The 15,118-nt window shown below is 42.1% G+C and overlaps 1 protein-coding gene across 10 annotated transcripts in view; it reads left to right on the forward strand.

The window, feature by feature from the left end:
- The window catches only part of TRIM2 (tripartite motif containing 2), a 127,001-nt gene that overhangs the window by 78,867 nt on the left and 33,016 nt on the right, over positions 1 to 15,118 (forward strand). For all 10 annotated transcript variants that reach the window (XM_005691166.3, XM_018061610.1, XM_018061617.1 and 7 more), the window contains 3 exons: positions 9,897 to 10,048; positions 11,207 to 11,387; positions 12,176 to 12,899. In XM_005691166.3, the coding sequence (XP_005691223.2) occupies positions 9,897 to 10,048; positions 11,207 to 11,387; positions 12,176 to 12,899 (1,057 nt within the window). The remainder of the gene's footprint in view (positions 1 to 9,896; positions 10,049 to 11,206; positions 11,388 to 12,175; positions 12,900 to 15,118) is intronic.

Below are 15,118 nucleotides of genomic sequence, written 5' to 3' on the forward strand. Positions count from 1 at the left end.
GGATATAGGGGTTGGTGAGTGTTGTTTCCTGTGGATACAGGGGTTGGTGTGGGTTGTTTTTTTGGAGATGCAGGGGTTGGTGTGGGTTGTTTCCTTGAGGATACAGGCGTTGGTGTGGGTTGTTTCCCGTGGATACAGTGGTTGGTGGGTGTTGTTTCCTGTGGATACAGGGGTTGGTGTGGGTTGTTTTCTTGAGGATACAGGGGTTGGTGTGGGTTGTTTTCTTGAGGATACAGGGGTTGGTGTGGGTTGTTTTCTTGTGGAATCAGGGGTTGGTGTGCATTGTTTCCTTGTGGATACAGGCGTTGGTGTGGGTTGTTTCCTGTGGATACAGGGGTTGGTGAGTGTTGTTTCCTGTGGATACAGGGGTTGGTGTGGGTTGTTTCCTGTGGATATAGGGGTTGGTGAGTGTTGTTTCCTGTGGATACAGGGGTTGGTGTGGGTTGTTTCCTTCCAGATGCTGGGCTTGTTGTGGGTTGTTTCCTGTGGATGCAGGGGTTGGTGTGGGTTGCTTCCTTGGGAATACAGAGGTTGGTTTCCTAGGCAGATTGTTGTCAGAGTTCTATTTCACATGGTCCAGCCACTGTGCATTGTAGTGTTCAGTTTCTCAGAAGCCAGTGGTATGTATATTTGAACAAGTGACCAGACACCTTGCTTGGTTTCTCACACATTTCTTTGTGTAAATTATGTATGGTTACTTTCACTTTACAGGTAAAGAAACTGAGGATTGGCCCGTGTAAGTCACACAGCTAGTTGACACATGATAAATGCTACACTCGAGGAAATAGCATCCTGAGTTTTCTGGTAGCCAAAACAAGAGAGACATTGTGTATTACATTTTTAATTATCTAATTGAAAGCATACCAGGCTCTCAGTAACTATAGATTTCCTGTGCACTGTACTCCAAGGGAGTGTTACCATGTAAATTTTGTAAAGGGAACTTGAAGGGTGCCTTCTTATTACCACAGCTCTTAGTGAATGCTAAGGCTGTCTCCTCCTGGGGCGCATATTCTAAATACTAGTCTGAAATGGTGTCTGTATCACACACAAGAGTTTCCTTAAAGTGTAGTCCAGGCAAGGAACTTTCTGGAGATCTGACTTGATAGAGAAGCACAGGTTTAGAAACATTAGGAGACTGCTGTAGACATGGGTCCACAATGGGGTGTAAAAGACAGTCGTGTGGGAGATTGATAACGGTAGCTGAAAAGATTCCATCCCTAAGGAGCCCCAGGCGCGTCGTGGAATTCAGGAACTAGCTCCCAGCGCAGCGCAGCTGGGGCATGGCGATGAGCCACGGAATACAGGGCTGAGCCTGGAGAGAGACCGTGATGGGCTGGGGGTGTCATCAAGGAAAGGCCTGGCCTACACTCCATGCGCAGTGGGTTCTTTACCTTTGGCGCCACCTACCCCCGCCCCACAAATAAAAAGGCATATACTAAAATCTGTTGAACTAAGCTATTAAGATGGTGAGAATTTAAGCAATTCAAATTGATCATATAAGTCACTTAAAAAAATAATTTTATTTTCTCATTGTATAGACCAAGTTCCTACACCACAATGAACTAAAATTACATTAGTAACATGTTATAAAGAGACTTCAAATTTTTAAAAAAGCTTATAATTATTTAACCAAAGAAAATAGAAAAATTAGACTATTTACAAAATATTGAAAGTAAAAACTTTATTAAATGTATAAGATAAAGTCATATCTATACTCAGAGAATTTTATAGGTTTAAGTATTTCCTTTTATTTAAAAATATTCCATTTCAAGAAGTTAGGAAAAGAACAATAAAATAAATGTATGGAACACAAAAGAAACGAAAATAATAAAAACAGTTTGAAAATCCTGAAACAACTGTGTTGATGAATAAATCCAAGAGCTGAATTTTTTTTAATTAATTAAATAAGTTGATAGAGCACCAAACGGTAAATATAAATTAATTGAGACTAATAAAGAGGTTAAAAATTTTTTTAATTAGCAAGTCAATTCTCTGCTAAAGACTAAGATATTGAAAGCCTGAATGAAATATATCATTATCTAGGAAACTACAAATGATCAAGAAAACCCAAGTTGACCTAAAACTTCAAAAAAAAAAAAAAAGAAAGAAACTGGTGAAAGTTAATTTAAAACTGAATGCTTTCGGGACTTTCCTGGTGGTCCAGTGGCTAGGACTCTGCCCTCCCAGGTGGAGGTGGGGGGCAGTGCGGGAGTTGGGGTGGGGCAGATCCATCCCTGATGGGGGAACTAAGACCCCTTGCAGCCGAGTAAGTAAAAATATTAAAAAACAAACAAACACTGAATGCCTTCAAACTTGTATAAAACAGACATGATTCTGATTCATCGTATGTATACTTCTGAACCATAAAAAAGGTAGGGAGCTCCCAAATTCACCTGTGACATACTCATAACTCTTGACACCAAAAACCTTGAGTCACTAAGTTTATGAAAGTAGCTGTACAATTCTTATTTAAATACCCCAGCAAACTTTTACCATGTAAGAGCACTTATTAAGAAAAATATGAATATCACAAAAGAAAATGAGTCAAGAAATATGAACATTTGATAATTGTAGGAGGAAATAAATGTAAAGCGTCACAAATAATTCTTCAAGATTGTTTTCTGATCATCCCTAAGCAATAGAGACCCTTGGATGCCACAGGCTGCTAAGAAGAAACACTCTCAGAGATGATAATTCCAGCAAAGATAAAGAAGCCTTTGGGTGAAATTTTCCTTTGTTTCTCTACCAAAAATATCACATCAAATCACACTGAAAATTAACTCTAAAGAGTCAGATCCTCCTGGAGGTGTTTTGAGCACTTTCTCTATGCTGAGTCATTATGATTCTTTGGACTCATAAGATGTGTAAACCAGCAAGAGGCCTTGGAAAATTAACTGCGCTTCTTTAATCATTCTGTTGTTCCATCATAGGAGTTCCCTGCCGCTGCTTTGAAACAGGGGTCCTCATTGCATATTCAAGCCAAATGCATGCAATATTACAGATAATTGGCTGCAGTTAATTGCCATGGGTAAATCTTTAAAAACAGTTCAAGCGTCTGAAGGTTAATAAAATCGGGTAATTAACAATGAAGCAGGATGTTGCCGTCATAAACTGCCTGGTGCTGTTGTGGATAGCACATGTGGATGAAAGCCTGTCATTTACTTTAAGTGCTGTGACACTGTCTTCTAATTAAACTGCCACCGCTACATTGTTCAGATACAAAGAAAAATGGGGACAGTGGTCAGTGATTTAAGAGGTTCTTTGCACGTAAACCAGACATTTCAGCTCATGCCTTAAAGTCCCAAAGCACAAATAATCCTTAAGCCCTGTTGTTGCTGGCTTCAGTGCCTTACTAAGGAGGACGTTAAGAAGTGTGAAGGAGAGATCCTCATGAAAGATGCCTTGCCAAGAATCAGCCCCCACTTCCAAAAGCCTCTGGGTTGGCTGCAAGGCCCTGACCATCCTTTACAGCTCATTATTATGCATTTAGTCCTGCCATCCTCTCTTCTAATGAACCCAGACGTTGACTACCTGTCAACAACCACAAGCTCATCCAGCCCACCCAGCACTGGGGAGCACCAGGGTTATCTCACCCAAGGTGGACGAGCTCCACTGGGTCGCTCACTCCTACATGAGGTCTCAGCTTGAGTCAAAGCTATCAGAACCAAGGACAAGCATTAGAGAATAACTGGTTGGTGATGTTTCAAAATGATTTCAAGGCCTTTGCTTCCCAGGAAACAACTAGGGCTCGGTACCAGGGACAGTTCCTCAGGTCTGCTGCTGTCTCTTCAAAGATACAATTTTTTAAATTGAGGTGAAAATCACTTAACATAAAATTCAACTTTCTAACTACTTTATTAATTTTTTAGATTTTTACTTGATGTGGATCTTTTAAAAAAGTCTTTACTGAATTTGTTACAATACTGTGTTTTATGTTTTATCTTTTTGGCCAAGAGGCATGTGGAAACTTAACTCCCTGACCAGTACCCTCTGCATTGGAAGGGTTGACCGTTGTACTGCCAGCGAAGTCCCTGTTTCCATCACTTTTTGTTTTGGCTGCACTGGATCTTCGTTGTGGCGAGCGGGGGCTACTCTTCATTGTGGTGTGTGGGCCTCTCATTGCGGTGGCTTCTCTTATGGAGCAGTGACTGCAGCGCGTGGGCTCAGCTGACCCACAGCACGTGGGATCAAACCCACAGCCCAGGGATCAAACCCACATCTCCTGCATCGGCAGCTGGATTCTTTACCACTGAACCACCACTGAAGTCCTTCTTAGAATATTAAAAAAGGTTGTGCAAACATCACTACTATCTAATTCCAGATTTTCATTATATCCTCCAAAGAAACTGTACCTGTTAAGCAGTCATTCTTCATCCCCTCCCCACCACCCCAACCCTTGGCACCCGTCACCTGCTTTCTGTCTCTAAGGAACTGTCCATTATGGACATTCGATACAAATGCAATCCTACAATATGTGGCCTTTTGAGTCTGCTGCTGCTGCTAGGTCGCTTCAGTCGTGTCCGACTCTGTGCGATCCCATAGACGGCAGCCCACCAGGCTCCCCTGTCCCTGGGATTCTCCAGACAAGAACACTGGAGTGGGTTGCCATTGCCTTCTCCAATGCATGAAAGTGAAAAGTGAAAGCGAAGTCACTGAGTCCTGTCCAACTCTCAGCGACCCCATGGACTGCAGCCCACCAGGCTCCTCCATCCATGGGATTTTCCAGGCAAGAGTACTGGAGTGGGGTGCCATTGCCTTCTCCGCTTTTGAGTCTAGCTTCTGTCATTTAGCGTAATGTTTTCAAGGTTCATCTATATTGTAGTGAATATTAGAACATCATTTGTTTCTTTATGGCTAAATAATTTACCACAATTTCATTTATCCATTCATGAGTTGATGGATATTTGGGTTGTTTCCACTTTCCACTTTGAGCTGTTATGAATAAAGCTGCTGTAAACATTTATGTACAGTTTTTGTTTGTACATACATTTTCAGTTCTCTTGGGTTGCTGGGTCATATGGTAGAGTTGAACACCAGCAAAGCATGAGAGTTATGATTTTCCATATTCTTACCAACACTTGTTTTTATCTGATATTTTTAGTCTAGCTCTCCTAGAGGAGAAGGCAATGGCACCCCACTCCAGTACTCTTGCCTGGAAAATCCCATGGATGGAGGAGCCTGGTGGGCTGCAGTCCATGGGGTCGCTAAGAGTTGGACACGACTGAGAGACTTCACTTTCACTTTTCACTTTGATGCATTGGAGAAGGAAATGGCAACCCACTTCAATGTTCTTGCCTGAGAATCCTAGGGACGGGAGAGCCTGGTGGGCTGCCGTCTATGGGGTCACACAGAGTTGGACACGACTGAAGCGACTTAGCAGCAGCAGCCGTCCTAGGTGCTGTGATGTCTCATTGGGGTTTTGATTTGCATTTTTTCAGTGACTAATGATGTTGAAAGTATTCTCCTGTGAAAACTGGCCATTCATTTAGCCTCTTTGAAGAAATGTCTGTTTAATTCCTTTGACAATTTTTGAATTGGGTTCTTGAGTTACAGGGTTTTTAATACGTTCTGGATACTGCATCCTCATCAGATGTATAACTAGGCAATATTTTCCCCAATCCTTTTACGTTTCTGTTCCTGCCCTTTGATATACAAGTTTTAATTTGATGAAGTCCAATTTATCTTCTTTATTTTGGCTTGTGCTTTTCTGTAATATCCAGGAATCTGTTGCCAAGTCCAAGGTCATGAGGAGTTAACCCTATGGGTTTTTTCCCAGGATTTTCATAGTTTTAGCCCTTACATTTAGGTTGTTAATCTATTTTGAGTTAATTTTTATATATGCAGTGAAGTAAGGTTTCAGCTTCATTCTTTTACATGTAGATATCCAGTAGCTTTGACATTATTTCTTGAAAAAACTGTTTCCCTCATTGAGGGGTTTTGGCATCCTTGTCAAGAATCAATTGACCATAAACGTATTGTTTTACTTCTGAATTCTCAATCCTATTCCATTGATCTATATGCCTGTTCTTATGCTGGTAACACATAAGTAGTTTCAAAATTTAGAAATACGAGCCTTCCAATTTTGCTCTTCAAACTCTTTTTTAAGATTGTTTTGGCTATTCAGGGTCCCAGTGCAATTCTCTATTAGTTTAGGAACAGCTTGTTCACTTCTGTGAAAAAAGAAGTTAGAATTTTGATAGCTGTTTCATTGAATTTGTAGATCAGTTTGGGGAATACTGCGCTCTTAACAATATTAAGCCTTCCAAGTCATAAGCATAAGATATCTCTCCATTTATTTCCATTATTTTTTAATTTTTTTCAACAATATTCTGTAGTACTCAGTGTATAAGTCTTACACTTTCTTGGTTAAATTTATTCTTTAAATATTTTATATTCTTTTGGATGCTATTATAATGGAATTTTCTTAAATTCATTTTTTGATTTTTCGTTGTTAGTGCATAGAAATACAACTGATTTTTGTTTGTTGATCTTGTATCCTAACACTTTACTGAATTAATTTGTTAGATCCAGTATTCTATTGTATGTATGTGTGTGCATGTGTGTATTCTTGGGGAGTTTCCATATGTAAGTCATCTCTGAATAGAGAAATTTTTACTTCTTTTCCGATTTGGATACATTTTATTTATTTTTCTTGCCTATATGCTCCGGTTAAAATTTCCAGTACATTGTTACGGAAGTGACAAAAGTGAAACAAACAGAAGTGCCGAAAGTGGACATCCCTTTCTTATTTCTGATCTTAGGGAACTACCATTCAAGAAGCTGTGGGTTTTTGTAAATTCCCTTTTTCAAGTTGAGGAATTTTCCTTCTAATTTGATGTGTGTTTTTTTATCATGAAAGGGTGTTGGTATTGTCAATACTTTTTTTGCATTTGCTAATATGATCATATGGGTTTTCTTCCCTTCATCCTATTACCATGGTATATTACATATATCGATTATTGTATGTGGACCACCCTTGCATTTCTGAAATAAATTCTACTTGGTCATGTGTTTTGTCCTTTTAATATGCAGCTGGATTAAGTTTACTAGCATTTTGTAAAGGATTTTTACACCTATATTCATAGGCAATATTAGTCTATAATTTTCTTTTTCCATGATGTTTTTGGCTTTGATGTCAGTGTATTACCAGCCTATTAGAATGAATGAATGTTCCCTTTTCTTCTACTTTTTGAAGACTTTGAGGATTGGTGTTAATTATTCTTAAATGTTTGGTAGAAATCACCAGTGAAGCCATCTTGCCCCGGACTTTTCTTTGTTGGAGGTTTTTTGAATATTGATTTGTCTCTTTACTTACTATAGGTTTATTCATATATTCTATTTCTTCTTTGAGTTAGTTTTGGTAGATTCTGTGTTTCTAGGAATTTATCCATTTTATCTAGGTTATTTAATCTGTTGACCTACAACAGTCCATAGTATTATGTCAATTTTGTTGATCTTTACCAAGAACCAACTTTTGGTTTCATTGATTTCGCGATTGTTTTTCTATTCTCCACTCTGATCTTTGTTTCCTTTCTTCTGGTTGCTTTGGGTTTAGTTCTTTTTCTAGTCCCTTCAGGTGGGAGCTTAGGTTTATTGATTTGAGATCTTCTTTTTCAATGTAGACATTTACAACTATAAAATTTGCTTTGCGTACTCTCTCTCAAATTTTGGCATGTTGTTATTTTTAAATAAAAAATCTCAAGCTATTTTAAAATTTCCTTTGTAATTTTTCTTTGACTCGTTATTTAAGTGTATGTTATTTAATTTCCACATATTTGTTAATTTTCCAGATTTCTTCTGTTACTGATTTCTAATTTCATTCCATTATAGCCAGAGAAGATACTTTATATGATTTCAGTCATTTTAAATGTATTGAGACTTTTGTATATGGTTTACTGTGGAAAATGTTCCACGTTTACATGGCAAAAATGCATTGTTATTGAACAGCATGTTCTCTGTGGATGTTAGATCAAGTTGGCTTATAATGTTTTCAAGTTCTCTGTTTCTTTACTGATCTTCCATCTAATAGTTCTATCATTACTGAAAGCTCAATATTGAATTTCAATTACTGAAAGTTCAATATTGAACTGTCCATTTCCCCCTTCAGTTCTATCAGTTTCTGCTTTGTTAATAACTGTCATCTCTTCTTGACGGATTGACCATGTTGTCATTATTAATGTCCTTATTTAACTGAAGTATAGTTGATAGTCCTTTTCTGTCTGTTATATCCCTGGAGAAGGAAATGGCAACCCACTCCAGTACTCTTGCCTAGAAAACGGAGGAGCCTGGTGTCCATGGGATCACAAAGAGTCGGACACAACTAAGCGACTTCACTTTCTTTTCTTTCTTTCTGTCTGTCTGTTACAACAACTTTTGTCTTACAGTCCATTTTGTCTAAGATTAGAATAGCCGCTCCAGCTCTCTTTTGGTTACTATTTTCATGGAACATCTTTTTCCATCTTTTTACTTTCAACCTAAAGTGAATCTCTTATAAACAGTGTATAGTTGATACATTCATCAGTATTATTATATACCTACTATGTGTAAGGAATTACCTAGGCTCTGGGTTGAGAGTGTTTTAGTGCTTAGTAACTTAAAATTTTATAAATATTTTATAAAAGCGATATGAATAAAATTGCTTTAGTGGGTACATTCACTTTATGAAAAAATCAATCTGTATTAGGATTTATGCCATTTTTTTAATGTGTGTTATACTTCAAGAAAAAAAATCCCCCCTTCAAAGTGCTGTGGGAATTCAATATTGGAAGAAGTTGTTTCCCGCTGAGAGAATAAGGGGAATGCCTTCACAAAGAAACATTCAGGCTTTATGTTATATTGTTATCAAGAGTTCATCTTTAATCAGGATAAAGGGGTTTTATTTTCAAGTAAGCAAATGATACCATCATCATTATCATCGCTGCTACTGCTTAGGAACTTACTGTTTGTCAGTGCCGGGCATCATCCGAGTTCTCTGTGCAGATTACTCCCTGAATCCTCACAGCAGCCCTGTGAAGTAGGTTAGTGGGTTGCACAATTGTCTCCATTTGACAGAGGGAAAATTGAGACACGGTGAGCTCATGGAAGTGGTAGAGCCAGGACACAAAGTGTTCTGTCCCGCTCGTCTCTTATCCAGACAGCAGCAATTCTCAGGGTGCCATCCAGGAACTCTCGTGGGTCCCCAGACCGCTTCAGGAGATCCACAAGATCACAACTGTATGGTAATACTACACATTATTTACCTTTTTCACTCCCAATCTCTCAAGGGTATACAGTGGCATTTTCCAGAGACTGTATGGCATGTGCTATCAAGACAGACTGAACAGAAGCAGATATGAGAATCCAGCTTTCTGTGAAGCCAGACTCAGAAGAGATTTACAAATATGGAAAGCAGTGCCATTCTTCTCACAGGATTTTCTGTTTTGCAAAATATACTTTTCATAAATCATATTATTTATGTTCACATTTAATGGGGCTTAGTTTTGCTTTTGATGAATTAATATTTGGAATGTTTCTCAGTTTCCACTTTTAATATAAGCAGCTGTAGATATAACTCACATAAACAAAAAGCATTTCAAGTGCTCAGTTATTTATAAAGAGTACAAGGAGTCCTGAGACCCAAGCATCTGAGAACCACAGCACTGTACTGTTCTGCCTTAGGGCAGTGGCCAAGTACAGCTGGGTCTGTGCCTGTAGCTGCTCTGGAGTCCGATCCACCTGTGTTTGAGACCTGGCACACAAAAGTTTATCTTCCCTTTTCTCCTGTGACGCTGGATGTAGCACTCTCCACATCCTGGGGAGGCTGTGGGAACTGCTGAGCGGACGCTGGGGAAGACCCAGCGCCTGGTCAGCGCTCAGTCCGAGGCCGAAAACGGGAGCCGCTCTTGTGTCACCCGCAGGTGATGGACTTCTACTGCCAGTCCTGTGAGACCGCCATGTGTCGGGAGTGCACAGAGGGGGAGCACGCGGAACACCCCACCGTGCCCCTCAAGGACGTGGTGGAGCAGCACAAGGCTTCGCTCCAGGTGCAGCTGGACGCCGCCAACCGAAGGTGTGCACACCCCCGCCGCCTGCGGCCTCCGGGTTTCATGTCCCAGTGGGATAGAAGGGTCATGCCACCTGAGTAAAGTCTCCTTTGTCATAAACTAGTGAGCGATAAGGGTGATCCCCTGCCCCTTGGTAAAATTCCAGTCCCCTTGTTATAAGTAGGCTTTTCTTTCAGCACCTTCGTGTGATTAAATGAACAAAATATACTCGAGGAAAATGCTCTCAGATCTCTGAAATTTGTGCCTGAAACCAGGCTGTCTGAAGAGCCTTTCTTAGCTACTGTTCTTGGCTCACTTACAGGCCATTATGCCAACGGTGACTGGCTCCTCTCTGCTTGAGCCCAGCAAAATGGTCTTGAGCAGCGACTGCTCAGTTTTCCTTCTGCTTCCTTGCCTCCAGGCTCGCTCTTTGGCAAGGAGATGAAGGAACAGGGTAGTTGTGTGATGCATGAGAAAGATCAAAGGGAGGAAATAAACAGCCAGCTGAAAATAAATCTTTACCAATAGTTGAAGTGAGAAAAGTGTGGCTATTCTGTACTAATTAAAAGAACTTGGAAACTTGCAAGAAGTTCACAGGAAACTCTGAGTTTGGGTCAGTTTTTCATGTGATTGGGGAAGAAGATATAGCTGTCTATTTGAACAGTGGTCCTTAGCCATGGGCCATGATATCCCCTAGGGGAGACTGGCAATGTCTGGAGACAATTTGGTGTCACAACTGTGTGTGGGGAAGGAACAGAGGAAAGGATGCTGTTAAACATCTGTAATGCATAATAATCTTTTTCATTTTGCTGTATCATAGGATTTTGAATATAGCTCTTGGTGCTATACAGTAGGACCTTGTGCTTGCCCACTGTAGAGTGCCTGATTTAGAGTGGGAGAAAAAGCCGAGGGGTTTTGAGAGCTTTGAGGTTTTGTACCATCAATTTTTAAAAATAAATCAGATGTAGATTGAAATAAGACATGGATCGTCAAAATCTCTTTTCGCAAAGGCAGTAATTATGGCATGTCTTATGCTTCTGTTCTTCAGTTTTTACTTTTTAAAGATGATGAAAGGCATAGAAAATGTTTCTTGACAAAATATAGTGTTTGGATAGTTTTGTTTTTGTTTTACTACTTCCCTGTGGATGTTACTAGAATAACGACCTCTGACAACTGTCCTCCAGGCTCCCAGAAATAGATTCAGCTCTTCAGTTCATCTCGGAAATCATCCATCAGTTAACCAACCAAAAGGCCAGTATTGTGGATGACATCCATTCTACCTTTGATGAACTCCAGAAGACTTTAAACGTGCGCAAGAGTGTGCTGCTTATGGAGCTGGAAGTCAACTATGGCCTCAAACACAAAGTAAGACTCCAGCCATTCTTAGGACATCCCATAGGAGGCTTGATCCCGGGCCTCCCTGACGCCAGCTTACTGTTCCACCAGCAGCAGAGGGGACTCAAATGGGTTCTTAAGTGTCACTGTTGTTTGGTAAAGAGTATCTTTTACTTAACAGCATATTTTTTTCCTGTTTCCAGCCATGTTTTCCTTCCTGTTTTCACCAAAACTATGATTCTGTGGCCTTAAGTACCACTTTATAACTTGACTATATAAAAGGCAAGGTTGAATATAAAGTAATACTTTCAGGATTTAGGGTTAGACTGGATTATTTTCCTTCCTTAATTATAATGTCTAATAGTCTCTTGATGACTCTCTCACCCACACCAACCTGTTGGTCAACTTCAGAGTGAACCCTGACTGCAGCCTCTGTTTAACTCTGCACGTCCCATCACAAAACCAGGGGTGAAAGCTTCTGATATTCAGATGTGGAGCTTTCATTTGTCTGGTTTCTGTTCCTTGAGCTGATGACAGGGGAACTTTGAACATTAGGGAAAGAGAGTGAGTAATGAATACTTCAGATGTCAGGCACAGCACTCTGGCCGCCGCGCTCTCGGTGACGGTTCAGCTCACCCCAGACACATGATCCCAGAAATATGTGTGTGGGAGAGATGGGGCGAGGAGGACGGGAAAGAGAGGGGGCTGGGAAGGCGATTTAGGATTTAGCATTACAGCCGGGTTCACTGGGTTAAACGGAAGCCCCCTCGCCCCGGGGCACGCCGTGGGCGGCGCTCAGCGGCTCGCTTTCCCCGCAGGTCCTCCAGTCGCAGCTGGACACCCTGCTCGAGGGGCAGGAGAGCATCAAGAGCTGCAGCAGCTTCACGGCGCAGGCCCTGAACCACGGCACGGAGACGGAGGTGCTGCTGGTGAAGAAGCAGATGAGCGAGAAGCTCAACGAACTGGCGGACCAAGATTTCCCGCTGCACCCGCGAGAAAACGACCAGCTGGACTTCATCGTGGAGACCGAGGGGCTCAAGAAGTCCATCCACAACCTCGGGACGATTCTGACCACCAACGCCGTCGCCTCCGAGACGGTGGCGACGGGCGAGGGGCTGCGGCAGACCATCATCGGGCAGCCCATGTCTGTTACCATAACAACCAAGGACAAAGACGGCGAGCTGTGCAAAACGGGCAACGCCTACCTCACGGCGGAGCTGAGCACGCCCGACGGCAGCGTGGCCGACGGGGAGATCCTGGACAACAAGAACGGCACCTACGAGTTCCTGTACACCGTGCAGAAGGAGGGCGACTTCACGCTGTCGCTGCGGCTCTACGACCAGCACATCCGCGGCAGCCCGTTCAAGCTGAAGGTGATCCGCTCGGCGGATGTGTCCCCCACCACCGAGGGCGTGAAGCGGCGCGTGAAGTCCCCGGGCAGCGGCCATGTGAAGCAGAAGGCAGTCAAGAGGCCCGCCAGCATGTACAGCACCGGGAAGCGAAAAGAGAACCCCATCGAAGACGACCTGATCTTCCGAGTGGGTAAGGGGCGGGCGGCGCTGCGCCTGCACGCGGGATTTTGCTGGGCTCAAGGGGGGACTGGGGAAGTGTCGCGACTTGCAACTTGGCAGGTCGCAGCTCGGGCTGATGGTGTGGGAGATAAGCTGCTGTATTTTATTAGGTGAGCTCATGCAGGCTTCTTCTCCGGAGAAGATGTGTCCTTCTCTTCCTTCCTCCTGCTCCCTCTTCCCTCTTCCTTCCCTGCTATCTCTTCCTCCTTCCCCTCTCTCCTTCCCCTCTCTCCTTCCCCGCCTTCTCCTCCTCTTCACCACGCCAGCGCTGCATATTTATTCTGGAAAATCAGAAACTGAAAATAAGCAAAAAGAGAGTTAGAAAAATACAGCACTCATAATCTGGACTTTTTTTTGGTAGCATTTTTTTTTTTTTTTTTGCTTATTTCATATTGGAATGTAAGTGATTAACAATGTTAGTTTCAGGTGTACAGCAAAGTGATTCAGTTACATATATACATGTATCTATTCTTTTCAGATTCTTTTGTTACATAATACTGAACACAGTTCCCTTTGCTATACTGTAGGTCCTTTTTGGTTATCCATTTTATATATAACAGTGTGTACATAATCTGCACATTTTAAAGGAAATGTTGTCAATCTCCCCCCCCCCCCCCCCGCCCGTGGGAATAATGTCTTTAGAGTACTTCTGCCTAACCCAAAGGCAGACATGCTTCTGTCAAATAGCTTCACGGTTTCTCTGGAATGTGCCAGCGCAGGAGGTAACTGTGGGCAGAGGGTCTGATGCTTGTCACTGCTTCCACATTTTAAGACCTGGGGACAAGGGGCATGGTGCATTGCAAGCTGTGGTTATGTCCATTTGCGTGTAGCTGGAGAGCAGCCTCAAGAGGAGAGGGTGGGTGGAAACCTGGAGAATAGAATGGGGTTGAGATGGAAGCAAGAAGGTTTAGGATGAGCCAAGAGATTTGGGAATGCGAATTGTCCTTCCATTGTCAGCTTTATTGCCTCCGACTTTTTTAAGCTGTTTATTTTCTAAACAAGCTAAATGTAAACAACCACCACTTTACTAATTCTTTTATTATATATTTAAAAAATTGTTTTTTAATTTTGTGGCATGCCACATGGCATGTGAGATCTAGTTACCTGACCAGGTATCGAACCCAGGCCCCCTGCATGAATAACATGGAGTATTAAGCATTGGACAGCCAGGGAAGTCCTCACAATTTGATAATTCTTAAGAGAAAAAAGTCTGTATGTTAGCTACTGTATCCAAAAGTGGTTCCCACTTGCTTCCCTTTCTGCCTCTTCAGTCCTCCACTGCAGTATCTCTAAAAAGGTCTTCAAGGTATGGCCACTGACACAGGTAGAAACCAGTTCTGTGGTTCAGACAGATTGGGGAAAGCTTAGCTTAAGTGAGGGAAACAGATTCGTTTTTTGGCCATAGTACCTTCAGAATCTGCTGACGTGCAGTCTAAGTCTCACAGGCAGTGGAGGGATAATAGGCAGCACTTCCAAGCTCTTCTGACCATAGCACTTCTCCTGTGGACATCTTCGGAAAATAAGGCTCCTTGGAACATTCTTGGGCAAGAGCTGCTCTACTTATTATTCATTTCTCATTATTATTTAATACTCAATATTGTTTACTATTCTTTAGGATAAATCTTGGTAAAGACTATGATATGGCAAGCAGGCTGCCTTCTCAGCATGTGGAGGCCCTGGTCCATTCACTGGCCATTTGTGCAGTTGGATACTCAATATTGTTTACTATTCTTTAGGATAAATCTTGGTAAAGACTGTGATATAGCAAGCAGGCTGCCTTCTCAGCGTGTGGAGGCCCTGGTCCATTCACTGGCCATTTGTGCAGTTGGGTGCAGAGGCTGTTGAGACATTTGCCAAAGCAGAGGGGGTGGGCTGGGTGGCACAGGATTGGAGCCTCCCAGGCCTGCCACTCCGGTTCTGCCACTTGCTTCAACTTTGGGCAGGTCTCCCAGCTTCCCTGGGCTTCAGTTTCCATGTCCATAAAAAGAAAAGATAAAAATATCTGCTTCTCAGAACTGTTCAAAGTTCCAAGCTTAATGCCTGGCATGTTGGAAGAGCTAAATAATCCACAGCCATTGTTTTTGCATGAGCTGTTATTAAGGCTGTTAGATGTTCCCTGCTGCCTTTTCTTCTAAAACAATTGACCTTGCTGCTCCCCATTGATCTGCAAACTCAGTCTTGCGTTTGGAA

This window comes from Capra hircus, chromosome 17 (genome assembly GCF_001704415.2).
Source record: "Capra hircus breed San Clemente chromosome 17, ASM170441v1, whole genome shotgun sequence".
Classification (NCBI taxonomy): Eukaryota; Metazoa; Chordata; class Mammalia; order Artiodactyla; family Bovidae; genus Capra; species Capra hircus.